Below are 22,983 nucleotides of genomic sequence, written 5' to 3'. Positions count from 1 at the left end.
AAGAGAATAAGATGGGGGTTATTTTGGCGATGGAGATTAAGGCAGGGGCTTTTTGTCATTTGTGCGAGACAAGCCATTCATCCATCCCGTTCTCAGCCAAAAAAAGGCTGGTCCCAGAAATTAGCAGTTTCAGCTCAGCAGCGAAGTCGTCGGGCTGTGAAGGCACAGAGAAATTGACTAATTAGCAATGCGCACTAAAACTTGACGGTTCTCTCTATAACAGCAAGGGAAAGATTCGCTTTTCTCTCCCTTTTTTTCTTTTCTTTTTTCCATAGATGTTTGAAATCGCAGTCATTTACGCTCGACAGTTTTTACAATAGCCTTGAGCCATAATTTTGCCAGTCTCTCCAGCATCCATACCCCTGCATGGTCTCTCTCCACCGGCCATGCACGACCGTTTCTCTCCCCAACCGTGGATTTCCTATTACTCTCGTTACGACTCACTGAGCCCCAGGCCCAAGGATAATGATGTGTTGTTTCTTGGTAGCATAATTTGTCACACGTATATTTCTTCTTCTTCTTCTCTTGCAGAAAGCACAGCTCCCTCTCAGACTCACACACTTCTTGTTAATTCAGAAGAACAAATGATCAGCGACAACAAATAACGTGAAATAGACTATATGAGTTGGAATCAATGATTATTTTCGAGCATCGACTATAGACTTTAAAAAGGAAAGGATTATTTAAAGGGGAACAAAGGAAAGTCCGGTGAGAATATTAAGGACCCGAAGCTACTTTCTTTTTTCTTAAGTCAGGTAAGTTTGGCTTGTGTTCTCAAGCTGCTACTAACATCATTTAGCTCTGACAGGCGCTTGGGAGAATGTGGCGACAGCGAAAGTGGTAGAAGGTAGGCTATACCAAGCTGGTGTCAAGTTTACCGATAGATCGTCGATTGTGTGATATGTTTGTCCTCGCACAAACATATCGACACGACAGCGTTCCGGTGTGCGTTGAATAGCGGGATTACATTACTGCTTATTTTCTTGAAACTCAGCTTGCCGACGGAGAGGCGCAACCGCGCATTTATGATGGTTGCCGGATACAAACTAATTGCTTTTGTATCAGTCTGCGTACATATCTTGAATGTGTAAATGCCTCTGTTGTGGGATGTGTGTCAAGATAAGAACACGGCGTGCTCGGATAGCTACCTGAATGTTATTACTAGCCGATTTCGTGAGCTTGCTTCCCTTAGTGCCAACTTAAGTTGTGTTATCGAGCCAACCGCTGCAGTAGGTTAAGCTATATCGTTAGTTTGTTTTGATAATGCGCTTCAGTCCGCAGCATCCATTTGAGATGGTCTAGTCACGAATGACTGAATAAAAGAACAAAACGGATAGCACATAACTGGACTTTAATGTTGTTTTATCCTTCAAGTGCACGTTATCGCAGCCACCTAATATGCTATTTACCAAACCCCAGTCTCATTGTAATGGAATATAGCGCTGCATGGGCTACTGTAAGCATTGCAGTCATTAAAACTAAAGTCCAGCAACAGCTTAACAAAAGAGAAGCAACGCTGTTATTTTTATTCAGAAACTGAGACTTGGAGAATATAGTGGATCAATGGCTCCGGCATTGTTTACTTGTAGGAGGTGTAAGCAGCTTCAAAGTCATGTCCAGATCGGGTGACCGAACCTCCACGTTTGACCCGACACACAGCGATACGCTGCTGCATGGGCTGAACCTACTGTGGAGGAAGCAGCTGTTCTGCGATGTGACTCTCACTGCTCAGGGACAGCAGTTCCACTGCCACAAAGCAGTGCTTGCTTCCTGCTCGCAGTACTTCAGGTCTCTCTTCTCCACACACATGCTGAGCAACGAGGGGCTTGTTGGGAAGGACCAAGGCAGCAGCGGCACCCCCTCCTCGTCCCCGGATGACAAGCTCCTGCCCAGCCCGCGATCCATTAACAACCTAGTATTGCAGGGCTGCTCCTCCATCGGGCTGCGGCTGGTGCTTGAGTATCTGTACACTGCCAATGTGACCCTTTCACTGGATACGGTGGAGGAGGTGCTCTCTGTCAGCAAGATCCTCAACATCCCACAGATCACCAAGCTCAGTGTGCAGTTCCTCAACGACCAGATTTCCGTGCAGAACTACAAGCAGATCTGCAAGATTGCTGCCCTGCATGGGCTGGACGAGACCAAGAAGCTCGCAAACAAGTACCTAGTGGAGGATGTACTTCTGCTCAACTTTGAGGAGATGTGCGCCATGCTAGACGCCCTGCCGCCTCCTGTAGAATCCGAGCTGGCGCTCTTCCAGATGTCTGTGCTGTGGCTGGAGCATGACCGGGAGACGCGCATGCACTATGCCCCGGATCTGATGAAACGCCTGCGCTTTGCCCTCATCCCTGCTCCAGAGCTAGTGGAGAGGGTGCAGTCAGTGGACTTCATGAGGAGTGACCCTGTGTGCCAGAAGCTCCTGCTGGATGCCATGAACTACCACCTGATGCCCTTTCGACAGCACTGCAGACAGACCATGGCCAGCAGGTAAGCACATGCCCATACTCATATCATATGTTTAATTTATAATCTGTATTTATTGATGCACTGTTGAGAATATGTTGTCTGAATTCTGTTGTCATAGTAGTAACCTCAGCAAAATATATCAAATATTTCAAGTATACATGTCTACCTCTGTACTATTTGTCAAATATACCATAGTGTCTACAAGTGCAGTAGAGTTTTTGTTCCATATATTATAAAAAAGAGGAACAGAGACTGCATTTACATTTTGTTGTTCTCTTGACATTGGTCTCCTCATGATGGTGCAATCATAAACTTAATTCTGTTTTTCAATAGCTCTGTCTTTATAATAAACGGCGTTCATATCTCATGAAAAAAAAAAACCTGACCCTATGATAAAGAAGTAAAATCACCTGTGTAAAACTGACATTAGTGATGTTACTCTGTGATACACTTTGTGATAGTGATTAGTGATTAGTGATGATACTTTGTGATATAGCATTTACATGACAACTGTATCTGAGGGTGGAGAGAATAGCCACATGGAGTTCTATGTTCTGTTAATTACTTGTGATGATGTTTTCCTTGAACCTTCTTACAAACACAAACTGTATTGCTTTGTTATGCTATGTCTCATTCCCCTGTCTGATGTATTTGTTATTTGATAAAAAGGGTGATTGTGTTGTCATTACATTTTGGTGCCAGAGAGAAGTATGAATATAATGATTCTTAGGAAATTATCACATACAGTTTAATATAGTATATTATACTTGTTCATACTAAATGAGTATTATACATATTATACTTGTTTAGAAGTACCTGCAGTAGTGTTATTCATGCATGCAAGGTATAGAGAAAACTGCAAGGAATTTCTCACCGAGAAAGAAAAAAGGACAGTTGACAGAACATGTGAAAGAATAATAGAAAGGCATGCAAAAATGCCCTATTTCCTTCTGCTTCATTCAGTTACTCTCAGAAACATATTTATTTTTACTATTTAACTATGAAAAATGTTTACTTTATTCATCAAAGACACATAGTAATTGTTTACACTAGCTTTTTCTAGTTTACTCAGCTTCTATGCAAACATTTACATGGACTGATAGTTTACTGTTGGCAGAAAAACTGACATTACATTCTTACATTCTTTTACAAACTAGTCTTAAACAAACTATTGTGTATCATGTTTCTTTTGCTCTGTAAATTACACAACCTATCTTGTTTTCTGTCATAAAGCCACACTTCTGTACATCCCACCATTGATTAGCTCCAGTCATCAGGCCACTGTGTGGGTCTGCAGTCTGGAGGAGTTGATAGAGATTTGAACTTCTGAGTTGTCAATTGTGTCTAGGCCTGGAGGCTGATGTTAATACCACTGATGTTAATACCACCAATTACACATACAGTTCACATTATGCAAGCAGAGTTGGAAGTGCTTTTTTAAGTTTAGTTAGAGTTTAGTTAGTTAGAGTAGTTAGAGTACTTCAAGACAAGCTGACAGAAGCAGACTCAGAACTCCCAACCTGTGCGTAGCACTTACAACCTATCTAATATGTTTTGTCTGATGAACAATGGTATGTCTGTATAATTTTTTATTATTTTAAATAGATTTTAGAAAAGACATTTAATATTGAAATTACTGATCAGTATTCTATATAGGATTTGTAAACATTATATATCTATTACAGAAAAATATGAAATTATTGAACAGATACATTGTTTTAACGTAGCTTTAAATGGATACATTATGTAGTTCATTGTCATTTAAAATCATAAGGTTAAGTCATTTCTATAATTAGTCATGGCAGTGTTTTTTTGGTTTGTATTTTTATTGCAGGCATGGGGATATGTTAAAGACATCACTAATAAATGGTGTACATGTGTACTTTCTAGTGAAATAATTTGATAAAATTAAATGTAGTAGGTTTATGATTAGAACCAGGAAGATGGTGTAGGTTAAGGTTGAGGGAAAATTAAAAAAAACTGTAAAATGTTGTAGATTTTTAACCCTCTATAAACCATTCTAACTCTGCTATTCTATCAGGTGTATTATAACCGGAAAACTGTAGCAGAATAGGTTCATGTTTGGTAGAGCTTGGAAAAGGAATTATTTTAACAAGTTCTTACATCCCATCTGCTTCTGTCTTCCAAAATTCCAGGATTCGTTCCAATAAAAAAATGCTTCTCCTGGTTGGAGGTCTGCCCCCAGGACCTGACCGCCTCCCCAGTAATCTAGTGCAGTACTACGACGATGAAAAGAAAACATGGAAGATCCTTACACGTGAGTGCCCTAATCTTCCACCATAAATGCAAGTGCTGTTCTTCTTCCAGAAGGATGTTGGCTACTTGCAGTTATGTCTTACCGCAGATGTATTCTGCAGTAAAAATTCTTGCTCCTTAGATGCTTGAGGTAATGATGTATCACTATCACTTTTAAGGTAACTTTTTAATCAGAGCATGACAGTCTTCTCACCATTGAGGAGCTCTAAGTCTTGAATCCCCCGCTTTTTTTCTTTTGCAGAAATCTGCTAGTAAGATTCATTTTAATATAAGAACACAATCAGATCTTATCATCAGATCATCACTCACAGATTAATCACATATTCTTATTGTAGTGTTTTATTAACCTTTGATATTTTGTTTTGTGAAACGCTGAAAGCAAGGAATTTATTGTTGTGGTTAGACCAAAACATACTTTATTTGTTTGATAGAAATGTAATTTATAATGTGCTTTTAAACAGAAAGCTGACATGCCAACAACTCTGTCAAAGGTAACATACTAAACTTTTAAAAGAATACATAGTGATCTTCATAATATAATTCTTGTTTCCAGTTCACAGATTCACATAATATATTTCCAGTTCACATAACAGCTACAATAGACTACATTCAACAGGCATACAAGTATTACATAGTCAGAATTGTTGTTGGTATTGTTATTTCAGATTGTTTCAGATGCTATTGCCAAGTCTTTCAAAACATATTTCACGGCATCACATTCAATGTGTGCATTAAAAATGACTCCTTAATAGTTTTGTTATAGTGATCTCTTGCTGACTCACTAGATACAGTTTGCTTATTGACTGCTATAATAATTGAAATTCACCTTTGTTCTTTGTGTTCTGTTGCACATCTATCTGGAAATCTAAACAAATGCATTGTTCAGGTAATTTTTTGTATAAGCTTTTTAGTTAGTAATTATCTGCTTTAAAGTATTCTTTAAACGAAGGGCAGAACGAAGGGCATCATAAATATATGTAACATTCATATATATATATATATATATATATATATATATATATATATATATATATATATATATATATATATATAAAAGTGTTACCCATGGGCAAAATTCACAACAGGGGGCATCAACTCATTGCTAGTATGTACAGACATTTATTATTGAATTACAGCTGCTTCAGTATAGGTTAGACTCAGGAGGTCACAGGGTCCTTTGTTTCATCTACGAGCTTTGAGTCTCAAATGGCCCATGGCTGATCGGAGTACCCAAACTATGCCATCATCCCCCTAACACATCAGCAGCTTGCTGAGGTCTTCTGGGTGTGTGGGATATTAACATTCAATCAGAACTTTTCAATGAGCCACAACCCAAAAGGGGGGACACGTTTGATTAAGATCTCCATCAGCACCATTTGCGACAAATGCGATGGCATCAAAATCTTTCTTTTACATAATGGAATGAGTGCCATCTAGTGTGCTCAAACTGCTGGCTACCACAAAAAGAACAGAGGTTACCTGAGCAGTCATTTCCACGTTGTGATGATTTTTGGTTTTCTGTTACAAATTAGCCATACTGTTCTAGGTAACTAATAGGTTACATATTTAGGGACTAGGATAAATGATGAGTATTAGCAATATATTTATTGTTAAAGCAAAATTGTCTTTGTTTTAAATGCAAAGGAAATCTCCTTTGCATTTAATACAAAGACAGCTTTGCTTTAGGTTTAATACATCAATTAAACCTAAAATCAGCCCAAAGGATAAAACTGGAAATGGCGTCTCATTCCTAATCTCATCAAGGATTGAACAGTTTTAGGAAACTAAATGCCATGACTCAATTGTTGGCACATAATTAAGGGTTTAAAAGTTATACACTGGCTACAGGTTTTTAAAGAATATATACTTGCTGCATCTAAACTTACTGTCAGACCCTGACTTGCTCACACATAACCTGGGATTGGAAGTTTACATATTTCCAAACAGCACAGGGATTCCTATCTAAAGCAGGGAACCTTTCGCTTGGCCGGATCTCACCTTCTCGAGCACTATTACAATATGCTCAGTAGCATGCTCAGTCATCCCATCTCATATTTCCAGTCTTACTCAAGAAGCTAGTGTGTTGAAGGCAGGAGTGTCTGTGTCACACTGAATCTGAGTGAGTGAAGCTCGCCATCTTGACCTCTAGAAGATGCAGTGGCATTATCCAGCACTCACAGGCTTTCCTTTGTAGCTGAGCTTTGACGTATCAGTCGCAGACTCACGTTCGATTTTGTGGAATTGGCCAATGGGAATGGAGTGAGATTCAAGGCTGTCTAATTTTACAGCAACTGTGATCCATCAGCCAGCAGAGGGGTGACACTGGAAATGACTGATAGAGACAGACAGGTGGTTCTTAACGTACGACTGATTTACACGGCAGAGGCATGGGCCAGAGATTTATTGAGTGAACATGATCGTGTTCATTATGACTGCTACCCCAAGACCATTTCTCTCTATTCCAACAGGGGGTCACTTTAGCAGCAGAAAGACAAAGTCAAAGAAGGTGGAGGTGGAATATGCAAATATACAGTAGAGTAGTACTGTAAATATATAGAATGTCAGGGATCTATCTATCTATCTATCTATCTATCTATCTATCTATCTATCTATCTATCTATCTATCTGTGTGTGGATATTTTAACTTTGATTTACTGTAACACAATCCTTGATGGTGGCTGTAACCTCATGACAGTTGAATACTTTTGTGCAGTGCATTGTATTGTGATACAGGAAAGTTCACAGTATTATTGTATTACAGTATCATCAGTGTATTAGGGCATTATTGGTGTACAGTATTAGAGTATTGTCCTAGTTTTGCAGTCATGTCTGTTTCTGTCTTCACTATGCATCTTTCTTAATCTTCTCCTTTATATTTTATAATTGAGTTTAAGACTTATTGCTTGTGCTGCTTCTACTATAGAAATTGGGTTACTACTCTATGTCAAGGGACTGCTAGTCATGTACTATTAGTATTATTCACACTTCCCTAGGTTTGCCTCTAATGTCTCTGGCAGATTCCCTTTACATCTGTTGGTGCAAATTCCTAAGCACTCTCTAAGGAGGTTTACCCAGAATCATCTTTGGCCTTCTCTTTAAGACAGACATGCACTCCCTTAAACTAACCACCATGCTCTCAGGCTTTAGAGCTGTGCAAAAAACAAAACAAAACAAAACTCCAAACACAGATTTGTGCTAGTTCCAAATCCACCACAGCTGCTATCCTCTCGTTAGCATCATGCATCTATCTGTGAAAAGTACGGATGAATGTTTTATCGTTAAATAAACTTCAAAGCAACTGCTAGGTTTCCCACATACTAATCCATTGAAAAACACCACAGAGCACACACATCCATCAGTTAGACTGACTGCCTGTTTCATCCCACATTAAACACAAACCTGTCACTACTTTCAAAAAATGTTGCATGCACTGTCACCGTCTTACCTCTCTTAACTTCTTAGACCTTTCATCACTGCATGTGAATGCACGTTCCCTGGCAGTGGACCATATGTGAGTCCTCAGGTTATCCTCTGTCGGGGCCACGTCATTCAGTGTAATGGACCCCAGATAATGGGCTGCAATGGCCTCCGATAGCATCTCCAGCATTGCTTTGTTCTGTACCTCTGCTCAGCTGAAAATATAGTGTGTTTTTGTTATTATAATTTTCTTAATAGTGCTGTTATGCACTTTAGTGTGGAAAGAACTCTACTACATAAATAAAACCTATACAACTTATTTGAATAATATTGTATGCTCTTAATTAGCCTGCTCTATCTTTACAAGTGTAATATATATATATATATATAAATAACAGGTTATATATTTTTGTTTTACAGTAATGCCTTATAACAGTGCACACCACTGTGTAGTAGAAGTGGAGAACTTCCTTCTGCTAATAGGTGGAGAGGACCAGTGGAATCCGAATGGTAAAATGATTACCAATTAACCAATCAAGTGTCATTTATTTAATGCATAAATTTGTGAATAGAGTTTATGATGCTTATTATTCTGGTTCATCCTGTGCAGGCAAACACAGCACTAATTTTGTCAGTCGCTATGACCCAAGATTCAACAGCTGGATACAACTGCCTCCAATGCAGGAGAGGTATGATGTTGTGCTAAAATGACCTGATTCAAATCAAATATCCTCTCCCAAAGCAAAACCATAAGACCTGTCCAACTGTTTCTTCTTCAGGAGGGCAAGTTTCTTTGCCTGTTGCCTAGACAAACACCTGTATGTGATAGGTGGGAGGAACGAGTCAGGCTACTTGTCCAGCGTGGAGGCCTATAACCTGGAGAGTAATGAGTGGAACTATGTCTCGTCTCTTCCCCAGCCACTGGCAGCACATGCTGGTGCTGTCCATAACGGAAAGATTTACATCTCAGGTGGGACCATCCTCTGCTGGCTCTTGCTGAATTCTTCCTAATGTTTTAGTTTACTTTTAAGTTGAATTTACATGATAAATATTTCCTGGTTAATTTATTAGTATATATTCTGTTTTACTAGAATAAGAGAAGCATGCCTAATTGATATAGTATGTGAATATTCAAATCCAAATGCGATTTTACAAAAAGCCAACAGGAACCATTCCAGAATTACTGATGTTATATTGTGTATGTAATGGAATAGGTGGAGTCCACAATGGAGAATATGTGTCCTGGCTATATTGCTATGACCCAGTGATGGACGTATGGGCCAGGAAACAAGACATGAACACTAAACGGGCCATACATGCCCTAGCTGTTATGAATGATCGCCTCTATGCTATTGGTGGAAATCACTTAAAAGGTAAAACTCTCAAAGTCATCTAAAGTCATTGTAGGCGACAGAAAAATGTACTTATCAGATTGCTCCATGTTGCCCAGGTCCAAAGCAAGTCTCTTGAAACCCTAATCTCACCTATGCAAAACAACAAGACTGTATTTAGGAGTTTCATAAAATCTTTCATTTGATCTTGTGATTCAAGGGGATTTATGGTCAACATATCCCTAAAATGTAATTCATGAATTTGTTTATATATATATATATATATATATATATATATATAAACACAAACTGTAACTATGTCTCGTCTCTCCCCCAGCCACTGGAAGTATATATATATATATATATATATATATATGTATGTATGTATGTATGTATGTATGTATGTATGTATGAATATATATATATATATATATATATATATATATATGTATATATGTATATATGTGTGTGTGTGTGTGTGTGTGTGTGTGTGTGTGTGTGTATGTATGTATGTATATATGTATGTATTTATATATTGTGTCCTCTTGGTAGGATTCTCACATCTGGATGTGATGTTGGTGGAGTGCTATGACCCTAAAGCAGATCAGTGGAACATTCTCCAGACACCCATCCTAGAGGGGCGCAGCGGACCTGGCTGTGCTGTTCTGGATGACAGCATTTTCCTCGTTGGAGGCTATAGTTGGAGCATGGTGAGTAACTCCCCTTCTCTTTCAAATAAAGGTTTTCAGAAAAATGCTTCGCTGTGTTTGTAGAACAGGTTATGAAATGAGTAAATTACTATAATAGCTTAATGTTCTAGTATACTGTTTTTAAATGGTTTTATGCCTGGTCAACTGACTGAAGCCTTTTTTGCAGGGTGCATATAAGTCATCCACTATCTGCTATAGCCCAGAGAAAGGCACATGGACTGAACTGGAGGGAGAGGTGGCAGAACCTTTAGCAGGACCTGCATGTGCTACAGTCATACTGCCTGCCTGCCTGCCATTTAACAAATGACAGAACATGGGGGAAAAATTCATAGATCAAAAAAGCCCTTAGGATGGATGAAAAATCCATCACTAAACAAAATGGTGCAGGAGACTGTCTATGAGGAATGCCCCTGGTCCGATAGGAGGTGTACAAATTATTTTTTTACAGGTCTGACAAGAGCACTTTCTTTCTTTAATACTTTTAAAGTTTTAAAAAGAACTACTATTCGATTTTATGTATTTGATGCTCATCTGTGTTGACATTCAAATGTTCACTTTGATCATTTTTTATTGTAAATGTTTTGGCTTAACTTGATATAGCACGCATACTCTTTAACTGAACTTATAGAGGTCCCATTTGTACTTTCCCATTTGTAATTTTGTGGAAAACATTATTCAGAGGTGATGCAATGTTTGATTGAAATGTGTTTATGTGCTGGAAAGAATCGACAAAGGATTGTGTTTAATTCAAAACAAAACCATGATTCTGTGTACACTGTAGAATAGAATACTGTTTACTACACTCCTGCTTGTTAAATATTGTAGCCATACAGTATATGGTACACCGTTTGTACAGAGGAGAGGGATGAAGCAGTCAAAATAAAGATCCTCCTAGTATCATACAAACAAGTTATGAGGATTAAATTGAATGAACAATCAAAATATTGTTTACTGAGCCATGTGATGTATATGCATGGCCTGAACAAAGACCCTTATGTTATTATTATATTTTATGGTGGGTACATTTGCTTTCTTTCTGATTACCTGTTAATGTTTAACAGTGCCTATTTCTAAGACCAATTTAATTTTCCTCATATATGTCAGAAAAATTGTGGTTAATAATTTGTTTACTAGCTAACATTAGTTAAAATTAAATTGATAAATTTAGTCTTTTGGTGAAATGTTAAATTTCAATTTGTAATAAGATTCCAATGCAGCACTGTTACTGGTTGTCCAATTTAATCAGGTAAAGTACACAATATATATTAATTGTCATTCTTGTAAATAATTGCTTTCAGTGGAATATTTTTGTGCCCATAGGATTTATTATCAAATCCTGTTATGTTATTTACATTTTAGACAACAAAAAATAAAAATTCTGGATTGTTATTGCCTCCTTAATAGCCAGTTCCATCTTTTCAACCTGAAGCAGAGGTCTGCATGTCTGATATATACATCTGATACATACAGTGAGGTCAGAACATCTGACATATACACCTGATATATACATTTGATTTATACAGTGAGGTCTGATGTATACATATGTAAAATATTGTGTGTGTGTGTGTGTGTGTGTGTGTGTGTGTGTGTATATATATATATATATATATATATATATATATATATATATATATAGAGAGAGAGAGAGAGAGAGAGAGAGAGAGAGAGAGAGAGAGAGAGAGAGAGAGAGAGAGAGAGACAGAGACAGAGACAGAGAGATACAGAGATATTCAAAATTGTAGTGAAGTACACATTTCCAGGGAAACAGGACATTTCAGACATCTCAGACATATATACTCCTCCCATATAAATTTGCAGGTGACCAGCTCATATTCCTGGAATAAGAATAAGTTCCTTATATGGTTATATATATGGTTCCTGCCACTTGGTCATATATACTGTAATTTATTTTATATATAGTATATATGTATATAGTATATATGTATATTCTCTAATTGTATAATACGCATCATTAGTATCCAGTCCAGCAGAGGGCAGTAGAAAGCCTTAGAGTGCTCTTAGCGCTTTAGTGCTTCACAGTAAAAGAACTTGGGCTAACAGTTTCGCAAAACATGTCTAGCTGGGTGTTTTGTTTGTTTTGTTTTTTGTTTTTTTTTCATTTTGAAATGACATTCCTTATAATTAATACTACCGGTGATGAAACACACTGGGAGGGCCGATGCTAATTTATGTATGGTCGAACATGCGTTTATCAGTGAGAGTGTTTGGGGGAAATTGTTTGCCTGTTGTCACATGCTATGTCAGACTTTAGACTTAAAACGCATTGGCTAACTACCTAACCTAAAAGTATTCATAGCTTGTGACCGTCTAGTTCTGTTGTAGTTTTGGTGTGACCATTCATCTCGCAGTATAAAAGTTCTTTAATTAATTACTTCCTCCGAGTCGATGCAATGCGGCCGCTGGAAAATTCCGCTCTGAAAAGGTAACATTAGATTCTAATTATGCCGATTCATCTGCCTGTAAATGCCTGCTAGCTGTGACACTACCCATGAAGGGATGCGAATAAACCATTATCATTTAAGCTGTTATCCTTTCTTTTGAATACATATGTGATACTTGAAAGTGTTCGACATACACATTCAGCTTTCATAGAACAGCAGATATTATATGTATGTAGCGTTAATAAAGATGTTCGCTGTGGTTTCCTCATTTGAATTTGAATTTATATAATTTCAGACCAAAGTTGGACTGGACGTTTCTGCAAAGACTCTACAAAATTCTCAAAATTCTTTTCCCAGATTGGTGCAGTCAGAATGTGCTAATGTTTGGAACCCTCCTTGGAGTCACTCTTTTAGGTAAAAAAAACAAACAAACTTTTTTCACCCTACAAATGTGATGTTTAAAAACTTATTTCTGAAGTTTATGGAGAGGTAGCATACACGTGAAAATCCAGTGTCACCTGAAAAAGTGTTCTCTTAAGTGATATTAAAATAGAACTGTATCAGAAATCCTTGCTTCATGTTATGTGGAGTTTTATTTTTATATGATCAGTCGCCATCTGGGTTTGTTGGTAATTTAGTATATTTTTATTTACTTGATGTATTTCTTTTTAGCAGCTATTTCACGTGAAATTGTAATGTCATATATTAAAACTTAGAAACTGAGGTACTGTCAGTTATTGTGTTTACAGCACCTCTTAATTGAAAATGTTAGTTCAGATGGTGATCTATCAAGTGGGGCTTATTCCAAGCCAGTTCTATGGTGTCCTGTCTGAGAAGAATCATAACAAGTTTCAAGAACTTATAGTGTTTGCTGTTCTGCTCATTCTGCTCAACTCTGCTGTGAGTTCATCTGCTTGTCACTCTATGGCTCTGTGTTTTTGAAATACAAATTCATGGGATTAGATGTTATTATATTACCATAATGTATTAAAAATATCTGAGTGAGATTTTTGTTGAATTGCATATCAGTGAGGACATTATATAATGTGTATTATTAGTAACTGAGATCAATCAACAACGCAATGGCTTTGAGTCAGTTGGTTGTTTCACTGCGCAATCACATTTCAGAAGAATTTCTGAGGAGCTGTCTCCTAAATGTCAAATAAATTAGTTTTTTCTAATATCTAGTCTGATACTTTTAATTTTTAACTTAACCTTTGTACTACTATTTGTATTATAGTATATCAACTCATGATAATACCATGGCAACTTTCACAATAGATGAAATGATAAATGATAAGGAAAGTTGATTTGAGCATTATAAGATTTCTGATAGATTCTTCCTTAATGATACATAGAGGCATCAAATAATGTAATGGTCCAAAATTAAGCTTAGTTTTACCCATGAAAATGTCATTGCAATTTTTTTTCCTGTTGTTGCAAAGCTAACCACAACACACCCAACCACACACACAGATGCTAAATTATAAATGTATATTTTCAGCTAAAAAGTGTGGAGCAGTATATCTGCAGTCTCCTGTATGTGAGCTGGAGGACATCTCTAACAGAGGACCTTCATAGAGACTATTTCTGGGGACGGGTCTACTATACTGTCAATGTGCTCCGGAAGGACATAGATAATCCGTAATGTGCCTTTGACACAGCCATGTAAGTCTATTAGGAGTCTGGTAGGTCTTTCTGCATTCAAACGTTTGTGTGTTTTTTGTGTGTCTGTGTGTGTACGCATGCACACACTTCTGTCACACAGAGACCAGCGGATCAGTCAGGATACAGAGAGACTGTGTAAGCAGTTGAGCACAATCACAAGTAGGATCATCATATCTCCCTTCACTGTCTCCTACTACACCTACCAGTGCTATAACAGGTGCCTTAATAGTTGCCTTAACACTACCTTCACAACGATGTCAGTCATTGCAAACTTGGTAATGAATATAATACCTTTATATCATGAATTTTCTAAAGATTCTCAGTCTTCTTGTCCATGACTTTCCATGGATGTTTAAAAACTGCTAAAAAAAAAAAAGAAGCTCACTGTACATTAGAAAAGGAGCTCCAGTTTCTTTACATTGGCATGTAGTTAGGGCAGTGGCTGAAAAGCAATAGGTTTTTTCAGAGCATAATGTGTGTTCTGTTCACTCTCTGGACCTCCAGCACGGGTTGGATTGGACTCCTCAGTATCTTTGGCTACTTTGTACTTGGCACCATTGTCAACAAGATCCTGATGGGGCCCATTGTGTCAACTCTCATTGAACAAGAAAAGCTGGAAGGAGACTTCAGGTAGTCATCACTTGTGTTCAAAGAATCTTTCAAGGAAAACCCAGTTTTTATATTACTTAAATATATTTTGGATTAGTTAGTACTATAATCTTGTTGCATTAGTAAAGTATTTAGAGCAAACTTCAATCCTCAGAGGCTGAATTCAGGCAAATCCATTCTCACATTCTTTGTCTCTTTAATTTCTAGTGCAAAAAACTTGATTGATATATATTCATTCATAAAGCATTGTCTGTGTTGAGGCATAATCAGTTTGTCCAGCAGGGGCAATAATGGATTTCTCTTGCTTTGTATGGTTTGTATGTCTGCAGATTCAAGCACATGCAGATTCGCATGAATGCAGAATCAGTAGCCTTCTACAGGTCAGTGTGTCCTGGTCCATCACAGGCCCTTGTGTTTTCTCTTTCTCTTTCTCTTTCTCTTTCTCTTTCTCTTTCTCTTTCTCTTTCTCTTTCTCTGTCTGTATTTATGTGTGTGTGTGTGTGTGTGTGTGTGTGTGTGTGTGTGTGTGTGTATGCAGGTTATTGAGACTGGAACATGTGGCTTGCCACATAAAAAATATCAACTGTATAGACTAAGTAATGTAAAGAGTTGTCAAATTGTATTATTCAATATATATGTTTTGTTTTTGTTTTTTTTCAACGTCAGATAGTAGTTAATAGCAGTTAGGTACAAAGCCTGTTTTTGATGTTTAGAGCAGGAAAGGTGGAACACATGCGGACAGATTGGAGACTGCACAACCTCTTACACACTCAGAAGAATCTGATGAACAGAGAGCTCTGGCTCTATAGTAAGTCCAGAGCTCTTAATATACATAGCTTTACTGCCATCTGTGTAACGCATGTATGTTTGGAGTGCTCGGCTTTGTGTATGTAATGCCTATGTGTTTGGATTATTCTGCTTTCTATATGTAATGACCCTGTGTTTGGATTGTGTTGCTTTCTGCATGTGTTCTCCATGTGTTGGAATACTCTGTTCTCTGTGTTTAACACCTGTATGTTAAGAGTGCTCTGTTTTCTTCATGTAATGCCATTGTGTTTGGAGTGCTGTTTTCTATGTGTAAGGCCGGTGTGTTGGACAATTCTGATTTCAATATGTAATGCCCATGTGATTGGAGTGCTATGCTTTTGGTTTGACTTTGGTCAGTTGGTGCAGTCATTCTGTGTGATGTCATGGGCATCTCCTCCACACTCCTTTTGAATTATGTCTACTGCAGTTCTCTGTCCCACACCACTGATTTTATCTCTTCTGAAATGTAACTGAGGTGAACACGTTTAACTACTCTAGCTATAATGCTTATGTTGCTATTATGCTATTAACTATGTAATAGCTTCAGTGCTTGCACACTGTATGCTTGGGTTTGCCCTCAGTGGTGTAAGTGTCTTACATTCAATCCTTTTTCCAAAGCTTTCTTGGTTAACTCTGCCTCTTTTGGCTTGCAGTGGGAGTGAACATTTTCGACTATCTGGGAAGCATCCTCAGCTATATTGTCATAGCCATCCCCATCTTTGTGGGCGTGTATGACGGGATGACCCCAGGCGAGCTCAGTGCTCTAGTCAGCAAGGTCAGAATAGTGTTGGAAGCACAAAAGCACAGTGCAAAAAAACATCCTTTCAGATAAGCCATTATTCAAGTGCTTTGATCTACTTGATTTCTATGGAATAGTTCAATAAACTACAGTCATCACCCACTTTTTATTAAATATTCATTTGTTTATTTATTAGAAACACTATGTTGGTCTACGAAGACCATAGTTGGAGGATGGCTAACATAATTTGTCAGTCAGTGTCACTGCTGTGTTGAGAATTGGTCTACCACTCAAGCAGTCAGCAGTGGTCTTGCTAAAAGATGCAATGTGTAATTTTACATCTATAAAATGCATCTGCCTGAAAGAAAAGAAAATAATGCAATCATTTAAAAATAGTTTTAAACCAAACTGATTGTCATTCAATTCTTTTACTTAAATGTTTATGCTTATTGCTTTGTTTGCCCCCCCCCAGAATGCCTTTGTCTGCATATACCTGATTAACTGTTTCACCCAACTCATAGACCTCTCCACCACCATCTCAGATATTGCAGGATACACACACAGGTAAGTAAGATGATGCAGTAATACTTTATTTCACAGTTCCCTTATAGCATAAGGAGCAATATAATTAACATTTACCAATTACAGAATAAAAAAAATGATATTATTCTAAATATTATACCACTTACATCACAAGTATGTAAAAACATCTGAATTCCACAACTTATTTGTAATAATTTTTTGTAATTAATCATTTGTGAAACATTTACAGTAACCATCACTTTAATATGACACAAATAATTTGACAGATATGACTTTGAGATGACAGTGTATGGTACACAGATGATTCCTCATCATCTGTGTACCATAGGTAAAATTTCTACACTGACTTTAAACTTTACTTTAGTAAAGAAAAAAAACCAAACACCCCAAACCATGTCCTCATCTTTAATATTAACCTCTGGTCATTTTTCAGTTTACTTGTAAGCATGTAGTTATACACACTTACATGTTTATAACAAAGTAACAATTTGTTCAATATTTCATTATGCATTAAGCTGTAATAAAGGGTGCTATAAAATAAGCTAAAGAACTGTTATGTGACTTTGTATGCTTCACATCCACCTTTTCATAGGTGGATATTGCTCCGATTCCATTTTGAATGTGAAGATGGCTAATGTAGCAATAGCTTTATAGGAGTTAATGTTGTTTAGTTGTTGCTGGTTATACTTAGCAAAAAAGAAGAATAACCATAGTCTTTGATGAATAGTTATCCACTTCAAGTGAAATATTTAATGTTTTGGTTTGTTACAGGATTGGAGAACTAAGGGAAGTGATGAATGATATTGGCAGGAAACAGTGTGATTATGACCTTATACTGAGGGATACAAGTGATTTTGACAGGTATGAAATAATCAGGTGTGTGTGTGTGTGTGTGTGTGTATAGGTGTTTCTGAGTGCATTTGTCTGCAGGGCCTGCAATATGCTACAATAGCGTTTGTCTCTAAAGACCCCATAAAGGCTTCCCCCTTCTTTGTAATAGCCACAGGGATATGGGGAGCAGTGACACTGCCTTTGTGCTGGATGGACTGTCCTTTAAGTCTCCAGTCTCAAATGAGCTGCTGGTCAAAGACCTGAGCCTCAGGATCTACCAGGGTACCCACCTGCTTCTGGTGGGCAACACCGGCACGGGGAAGACCTCACTCCTCAGGGTCCTCAACCACCTGTGGGAACCTTCAGGCGGTGAGAGAAAGGGACAAAAATCAGGCAGAGGGTGGAAGGAGAGTGCTATTAAAGAGCAAAGCTGTCCAGCTTGTATCCCTCAGTTATACTGTCCCCTTGAGACAATTTTATCTTGAAATAGATGTTCATCAGGTTTTGTGAATACCTGACGCAGGGTTTCCAAAAATATACCAAAAGGGTAATGAAGAATATTAGCCAAGGAGCATGTGGATACAGTTTATCTCACCAGCAGTGGTGATGCACTAGAAACTCAATATCAGGAAGATTTTATAGTACAGATTAATTAACACCAGGTTTATTTTATATTTCTTAATTTCCTGTATTGTTAAATCCATTGTGTCCACTTTGCCACAGATGAGAAAATTATGATCAATTCAAGTCAAGTCAAATTTATATAGTGCTTTTTACAACAGATGTCACAAAGCAGCTTTACAAATGTCAGAGTTCAAATCAGTTGTATCCTTAGAAGGTGAGGTATACTTAACTTCTCTGGAGGTGGAGAGCTTCAATACTTGTAGCGTTCCTCATTCTTGCCAAGCTGAGACTATTTTACAGCACGTTAGGCACCTAACTGCAACATGCAATCACAGAATTAAACATTATTAACATGTTATGTGAAACATTGTGATACATATCACAATTGTTATAATTTCACAATTTTCATAGTACAGACAACATAGTACACACTGCCTTATCACTGTAGGTTCTTTTGAGATGACCACGTGTTTCGGGCCGAGAGGCGTCCTCTTCCTACCCCAGAAGCCTTATCTAACTGATGGTTCCCTCCGTGAACAGGTTAGATGCTCCTCCCTAGTCACCAAAAAACATCCAACTTAGGATGCTATTCAAAACTCACTAAGAAGATTCCAACTTTTTGTATCCAACAAAGGAAGACTAAAGAGGAATTCCAGAAATAGTTAAATACATTAAATAATAAATATGAATTATGAGAATTAATACAGCTAGGCAATCAGTTGTTTATATAGGAGACCTTACTGATGCAACTGTTGGTGAATCTATAGGTGATCTACCCTTTGAAGGACATATATCCAGCAGCAGGTATTATGCAATTTTATTTGAATATTCTTTAATATGACTACCTAAACTGGAAGGTTTAGGCTAATGTTTGGTTGTTCCACAGGCTCTGTTGATGATGAGAGAATTCTGCAATACCTGGAACTGGCTGGCGTGGTAAGATCATTGGTCTTGATTTTCTGGAGTTTGATTTAAAAACAAATTTTTAATTTTTTGTGCTAGATTTACATTTGATTCTGTCTTTGTCATAAATATGCTGTTTCAATGTTTTTGCCATGGTTTTGCAGATATACAAAACTGTTGTGATGAGTTGAAGTTTGTTTTGCTCTGTTCCAGTCCAGTCTGCTAAAGAGAACAGGCGGGCTGGATGAGAAAGTGAACTGGAACTGGTGAGCTACAGTGGCCTGATCACTCTGTTAATTTATATTTTTAATGCAAATGTATTAATTACAAGTTTTGAAAGATTTCTTTCTCCTCTTATCACAGGTATGATGTTTTATCACCAGGAGAGATGCAGAGACTATGTTTTGCTAGGTTGTTCTACTTACAACCAAAATATGCAGGTCAGTAATACTCAGTACATGTAAAATTGACTTTTCCAATAAAACTAGTGTAATGTGGCCTTCAGAAATATGGAAACAAATCTTTCTGTGGCCTCTGTTGTCATGCCGATCACTGCTGTTGATTTCCATGGTGCTGGAGCCAGTGTTAGATGAAGTGAGCAGTGCTCTGAGTGAGGAAGCAGAGGACCAGCTGTACAGGGCATGTAAGCAGCTGGGCATGACCCTGATCAGCCTGGGCCATCGCAGCACTCTACACAAGGTAGCCAGCTCACTCTTTCCTCCACTCCTCAACTTGTGCACCCACTTTTTCATCACCATCTGCTTTTTAAGTGAAATGATTTTAAAGCGCCTAATGTTTTACAGAGGTAGTTGGTATTTAGTAGCTCTTGGCTTCCCATCCTTAACTATATATAGCAAACATGGGCAGTGATGTCTTAAGACATATTACTGAGAATATTACTGTTTTTTTTCTTTACTGTTTCAGAGTATACTGGCTTCATTTAATTATTACATTTACCTTGACCTAGAAATGTATATCACTGTCCTAATACAAAATGGTAACCATTAATCATTATAGTTTTGACTATATTAATATAGTAATATATTAATATTATTATTAATATAATATATTTATATATTTTGTTTGTTCTGTAATTCTACATTTATTCACCAAAAAGGTTTTTTTCTCAGGTATCTATGTTAAGACAAAGTATGAAGAATACATATTGCTATAATGTATTGCATGTTTGAATTATTGAATTGTTATTAATTACATGATTGTACATTTTTATAGTATCATGATGTCATGCTTCAACTGTGTGGAGATGGTCGTTGGGAACTCACCAAGTTAAAAATGGACTGAATATCCAGAATGACTCAGCCAGAATGAAGGATATTTCATCACGTTAGATGAAATGCTTTGTTGGAGCAGTCTGAAGCCTGATGTTTTCAGCATGTTATCTGCTAATATATTTTTACTTATGATTACTTGCAGTGTATCACTTTGCAAATCGATTTTTCTATTTAATAAAATCAAGACGACCCAAGTAAGGCTCATGTTTCCAAGTGTGCAAATAAAAATGTCATTGAAAACCTGGAGAAGACAGAAAAAAAAATTGTGTACTGTTTTGAACTAATCCTTATGAAACTTTCATAATTACTTTTAGGGACTACTCAGTAAACTAAATAGATAGGTGCATACATACATAGTTTTTAAGTAATAATAACAAATGCTTTGTTGGCTTAGCAAAAAAATCTTTAAAATCTTATGGACAATAAAAACTTGGGTGAGCTGTGCTCTGGGTGGACTGGATGTCAACAAAATAGGTTGGATATATACTGAGTATTCTGGCTAAATCTAATATTTTGAGAATTTTTACAGTTTATTTTATAATTTGCACCTTTTGTACCTTTTTTGTCTAATGCTCATTCTTATTTATCTACTGTAAATTCCTAGATTTCCCCAGGAAGAATAATAAAAAGCTATCATATCTTACTTGCATTCATTTTCTAAATGGCTTAAATCCAATTCATAGGCAGAGGGCAGAGCCTATCCCAGCAGCACAGGGTGCAAGGTACCAATCCATCACAGGCCCACACACCCAAGCCAATTTTGAGACATCAATCAACCACACCTACATTAATTCTCATGTTTGGATAGCAGGAGAAAACCCCTATAGGCACAGAGAATGCGCAAACTCCAGAGGCATCATTAGAATAACTTCAGGTATAGAACCTATTTGGCTTACAGGCTGGGTGAGGTTTACTAAATCAGTACATCTAGCTCATGGACCTTATGTGAGGCACCCATGAATTAGACCACTAATGAATTAAAAATAAATAGATAATAGAAGCATGCATTTTTTTCATATAATATGAGAACAATATATTGTATGCTTTTTTTTATTCCTTAGCTTGTCAGATGGGGGCAGCAATCTTGGGAATATGAAAAGAAAGTTTATCAGGCAGATGCTGAAAAGATTTATAGCTGCTGTGTTCTTGATTTAAAACATCAAAGTAACTCAGAATACACTTGCTAGGTTTATTGAATAAATGCAATGTCACAAAAGCAGTAAATTATTACCATAGACCATGATACACGCATTTTAGGAAACAGTGTGCTGGCATTTTTATGGTAAGACTATGAAATATTGAAATATGTAAATATCAGTATATGAAATATATGAAATATATACTAAAGTATTGTAACTGTAAATAAGATATTTTTAAATTCCAATCATAGGTTTACACATGGCATTTTTATAATTTTCTTAGTGAGGCCAAGTATTAGTGGATTAGTATTATTAGTTTATTTCACATTTGCTGATAAATTGGATGGATGGATGGATGTTGTATGACCCTTGTAAATTAGTTGTTAACTGATAAATCTTTACAAGTATCTGAAGTTTTTTCAATGTTCATATGGCTTCAGAGTAATTTATTATGGTCATCCAAACATGATCATCCAAGCAACTTGATGTGGCGCTTGCTGTAGAAAAAGTGTCAATTACTCCAACATTAGTTCAAAAAAATAAACTAAGTTGCAAATAAGGGCAGTTTTTAAACTCAGTTCAGTCACCTTGCCAACAGTAGAGGTCTAGAGCAAGAGCATCCCACTGCTTGAGTTTCGTGCTGTTTTAAATATGAACCAAACCAACCTGCTGCTGTCAATCAAATGGGTGACTGGAGCTGCAGCCCTAGCAAAGTCCCTCTTGCCTTATCCTGACAACACAGCCTGTAGCCTCTACAGTCCATTTAATTTCCATTGCCTTGTTTATACAGAAGGTATATTCAATATTTATTTAAAGTTGATATAAAGATGAAATGACGTGAATGAATGTATAATCAGTTTTTGTCTTTAATTTGATTTTAATTAACTTGAGGCATCTAAACTTTACAAGTTTGAACTTTAAAAAGGTTTTTTGTTTGTTTGTTTGTTTTCTCATTCCCTCAACATCATTGCAGGTCCAGAGTGTAGTTACTCGTGCCAACAGCAGTGCCCATTACCTTTAGTAGGCCTCTGATGCACTTTAGGCCCTTTTCCTAGTAGCTTATGTCTTTTCAGCAATGTTTAAATGTTTAGTAATGTTCAGTAAAACATAAGGTTATCTGAGGTGCTAGCAATATTTTGCATTCATCATTTGGTGTTGAACAGCTATAAACTGTGTGACATAACAGGTTTGCTGTCTGTGGTTTACCTTTTAAAAACTTTAAAAA

At 37.1% G+C, this 22,983-nt stretch overlaps 2 protein-coding genes across 8 annotated transcripts; both read left to right on the top strand.

The window, feature by feature from the left end:
• The first annotated feature begins 395 nt into the window (after window positions 1–395).
• Window positions 396–11,575, top strand: klhl14 (kelch-like family member 14). 2 transcript variants are annotated; one of them, XM_027016950.2, is made up of 9 exons: window positions 396–755; window positions 1,590–2,487; window positions 4,623–4,744; window positions 8,581–8,670; window positions 8,771–8,849; window positions 8,940–9,130; window positions 9,375–9,533; window positions 10,044–10,201; window positions 10,368–11,575. In XM_027016950.2, the coding sequence occupies exons 2-9, from the start codon at window positions 1,613–1,615 to the stop codon at window positions 10,506–10,508; spliced, it is 1,815 nt and encodes a 604-aa protein (XP_026872751.1). In that variant the 5' UTR covers window positions 396–755; window positions 1,590–1,612; the 3' UTR covers window positions 10,509–11,575. The 2 variants fall into 2 exon arrangements, with proteins under 2 accessions (XP_026872751.1, XP_026872752.1); XM_027016951.2 differs by lacking the exon at window positions 396–755 and adding an exon at window positions 821–847.
• A 672-nt stretch (window positions 11,576–12,247) lies between these two features.
• abcd4 (ATP-binding cassette, sub-family D (ALD), member 4) lies at window positions 12,248–21,262 on the top strand. Of its 6 annotated transcripts, none has more exons than XM_027016955.2 (19): window positions 12,248–12,644; window positions 12,961–13,017; window positions 13,376–13,503; window positions 14,108–14,247; window positions 14,372–14,488; window positions 14,776–14,901; window positions 15,210–15,260; window positions 15,594–15,688; window positions 16,341–16,462; window positions 16,899–16,990; window positions 17,741–17,830; window positions 17,970–18,169; window positions 18,873–18,964; window positions 19,192–19,228; window positions 19,311–19,360; window positions 19,541–19,593; window positions 19,691–19,767; window positions 19,911–20,026; window positions 20,561–21,262. In XM_027016955.2, the coding sequence occupies exons 2-19, from the start codon at window positions 12,984–12,986 to the stop codon at window positions 20,627–20,629; spliced, it is 1,689 nt and encodes a 562-aa protein (XP_026872756.1). In that variant the 5' UTR covers window positions 12,248–12,644; window positions 12,961–12,983; the 3' UTR covers window positions 20,630–21,262. The 6 variants fall into 6 exon arrangements, with proteins under 6 accessions (XP_026872756.1, XP_026872755.1, XP_026872757.1 ...); XM_027016954.2 differs by having other exon boundaries at window positions 12,899–13,017; XM_027016956.2 differs by lacking the exon at window positions 12,248–12,644 and having other exon boundaries at window positions 12,965–13,017; window positions 13,381–13,503.
• The last annotated feature ends 1,721 nt before the right edge of the window (window positions 21,263–22,983 follow it).

The sequence above is a fragment of the Electrophorus electricus genome, chromosome 10, assembly GCF_013358815.1.
Source record: "Electrophorus electricus isolate fEleEle1 chromosome 10, fEleEle1.pri, whole genome shotgun sequence".
NCBI classification, from domain to species: Eukaryota; Metazoa; Chordata; class Actinopteri; order Gymnotiformes; family Gymnotidae; genus Electrophorus; species Electrophorus electricus.
The sequence above is the reverse complement of the archived record's forward strand: the minus strand, read 5'-3'. Positions and strand labels throughout refer to the sequence as shown.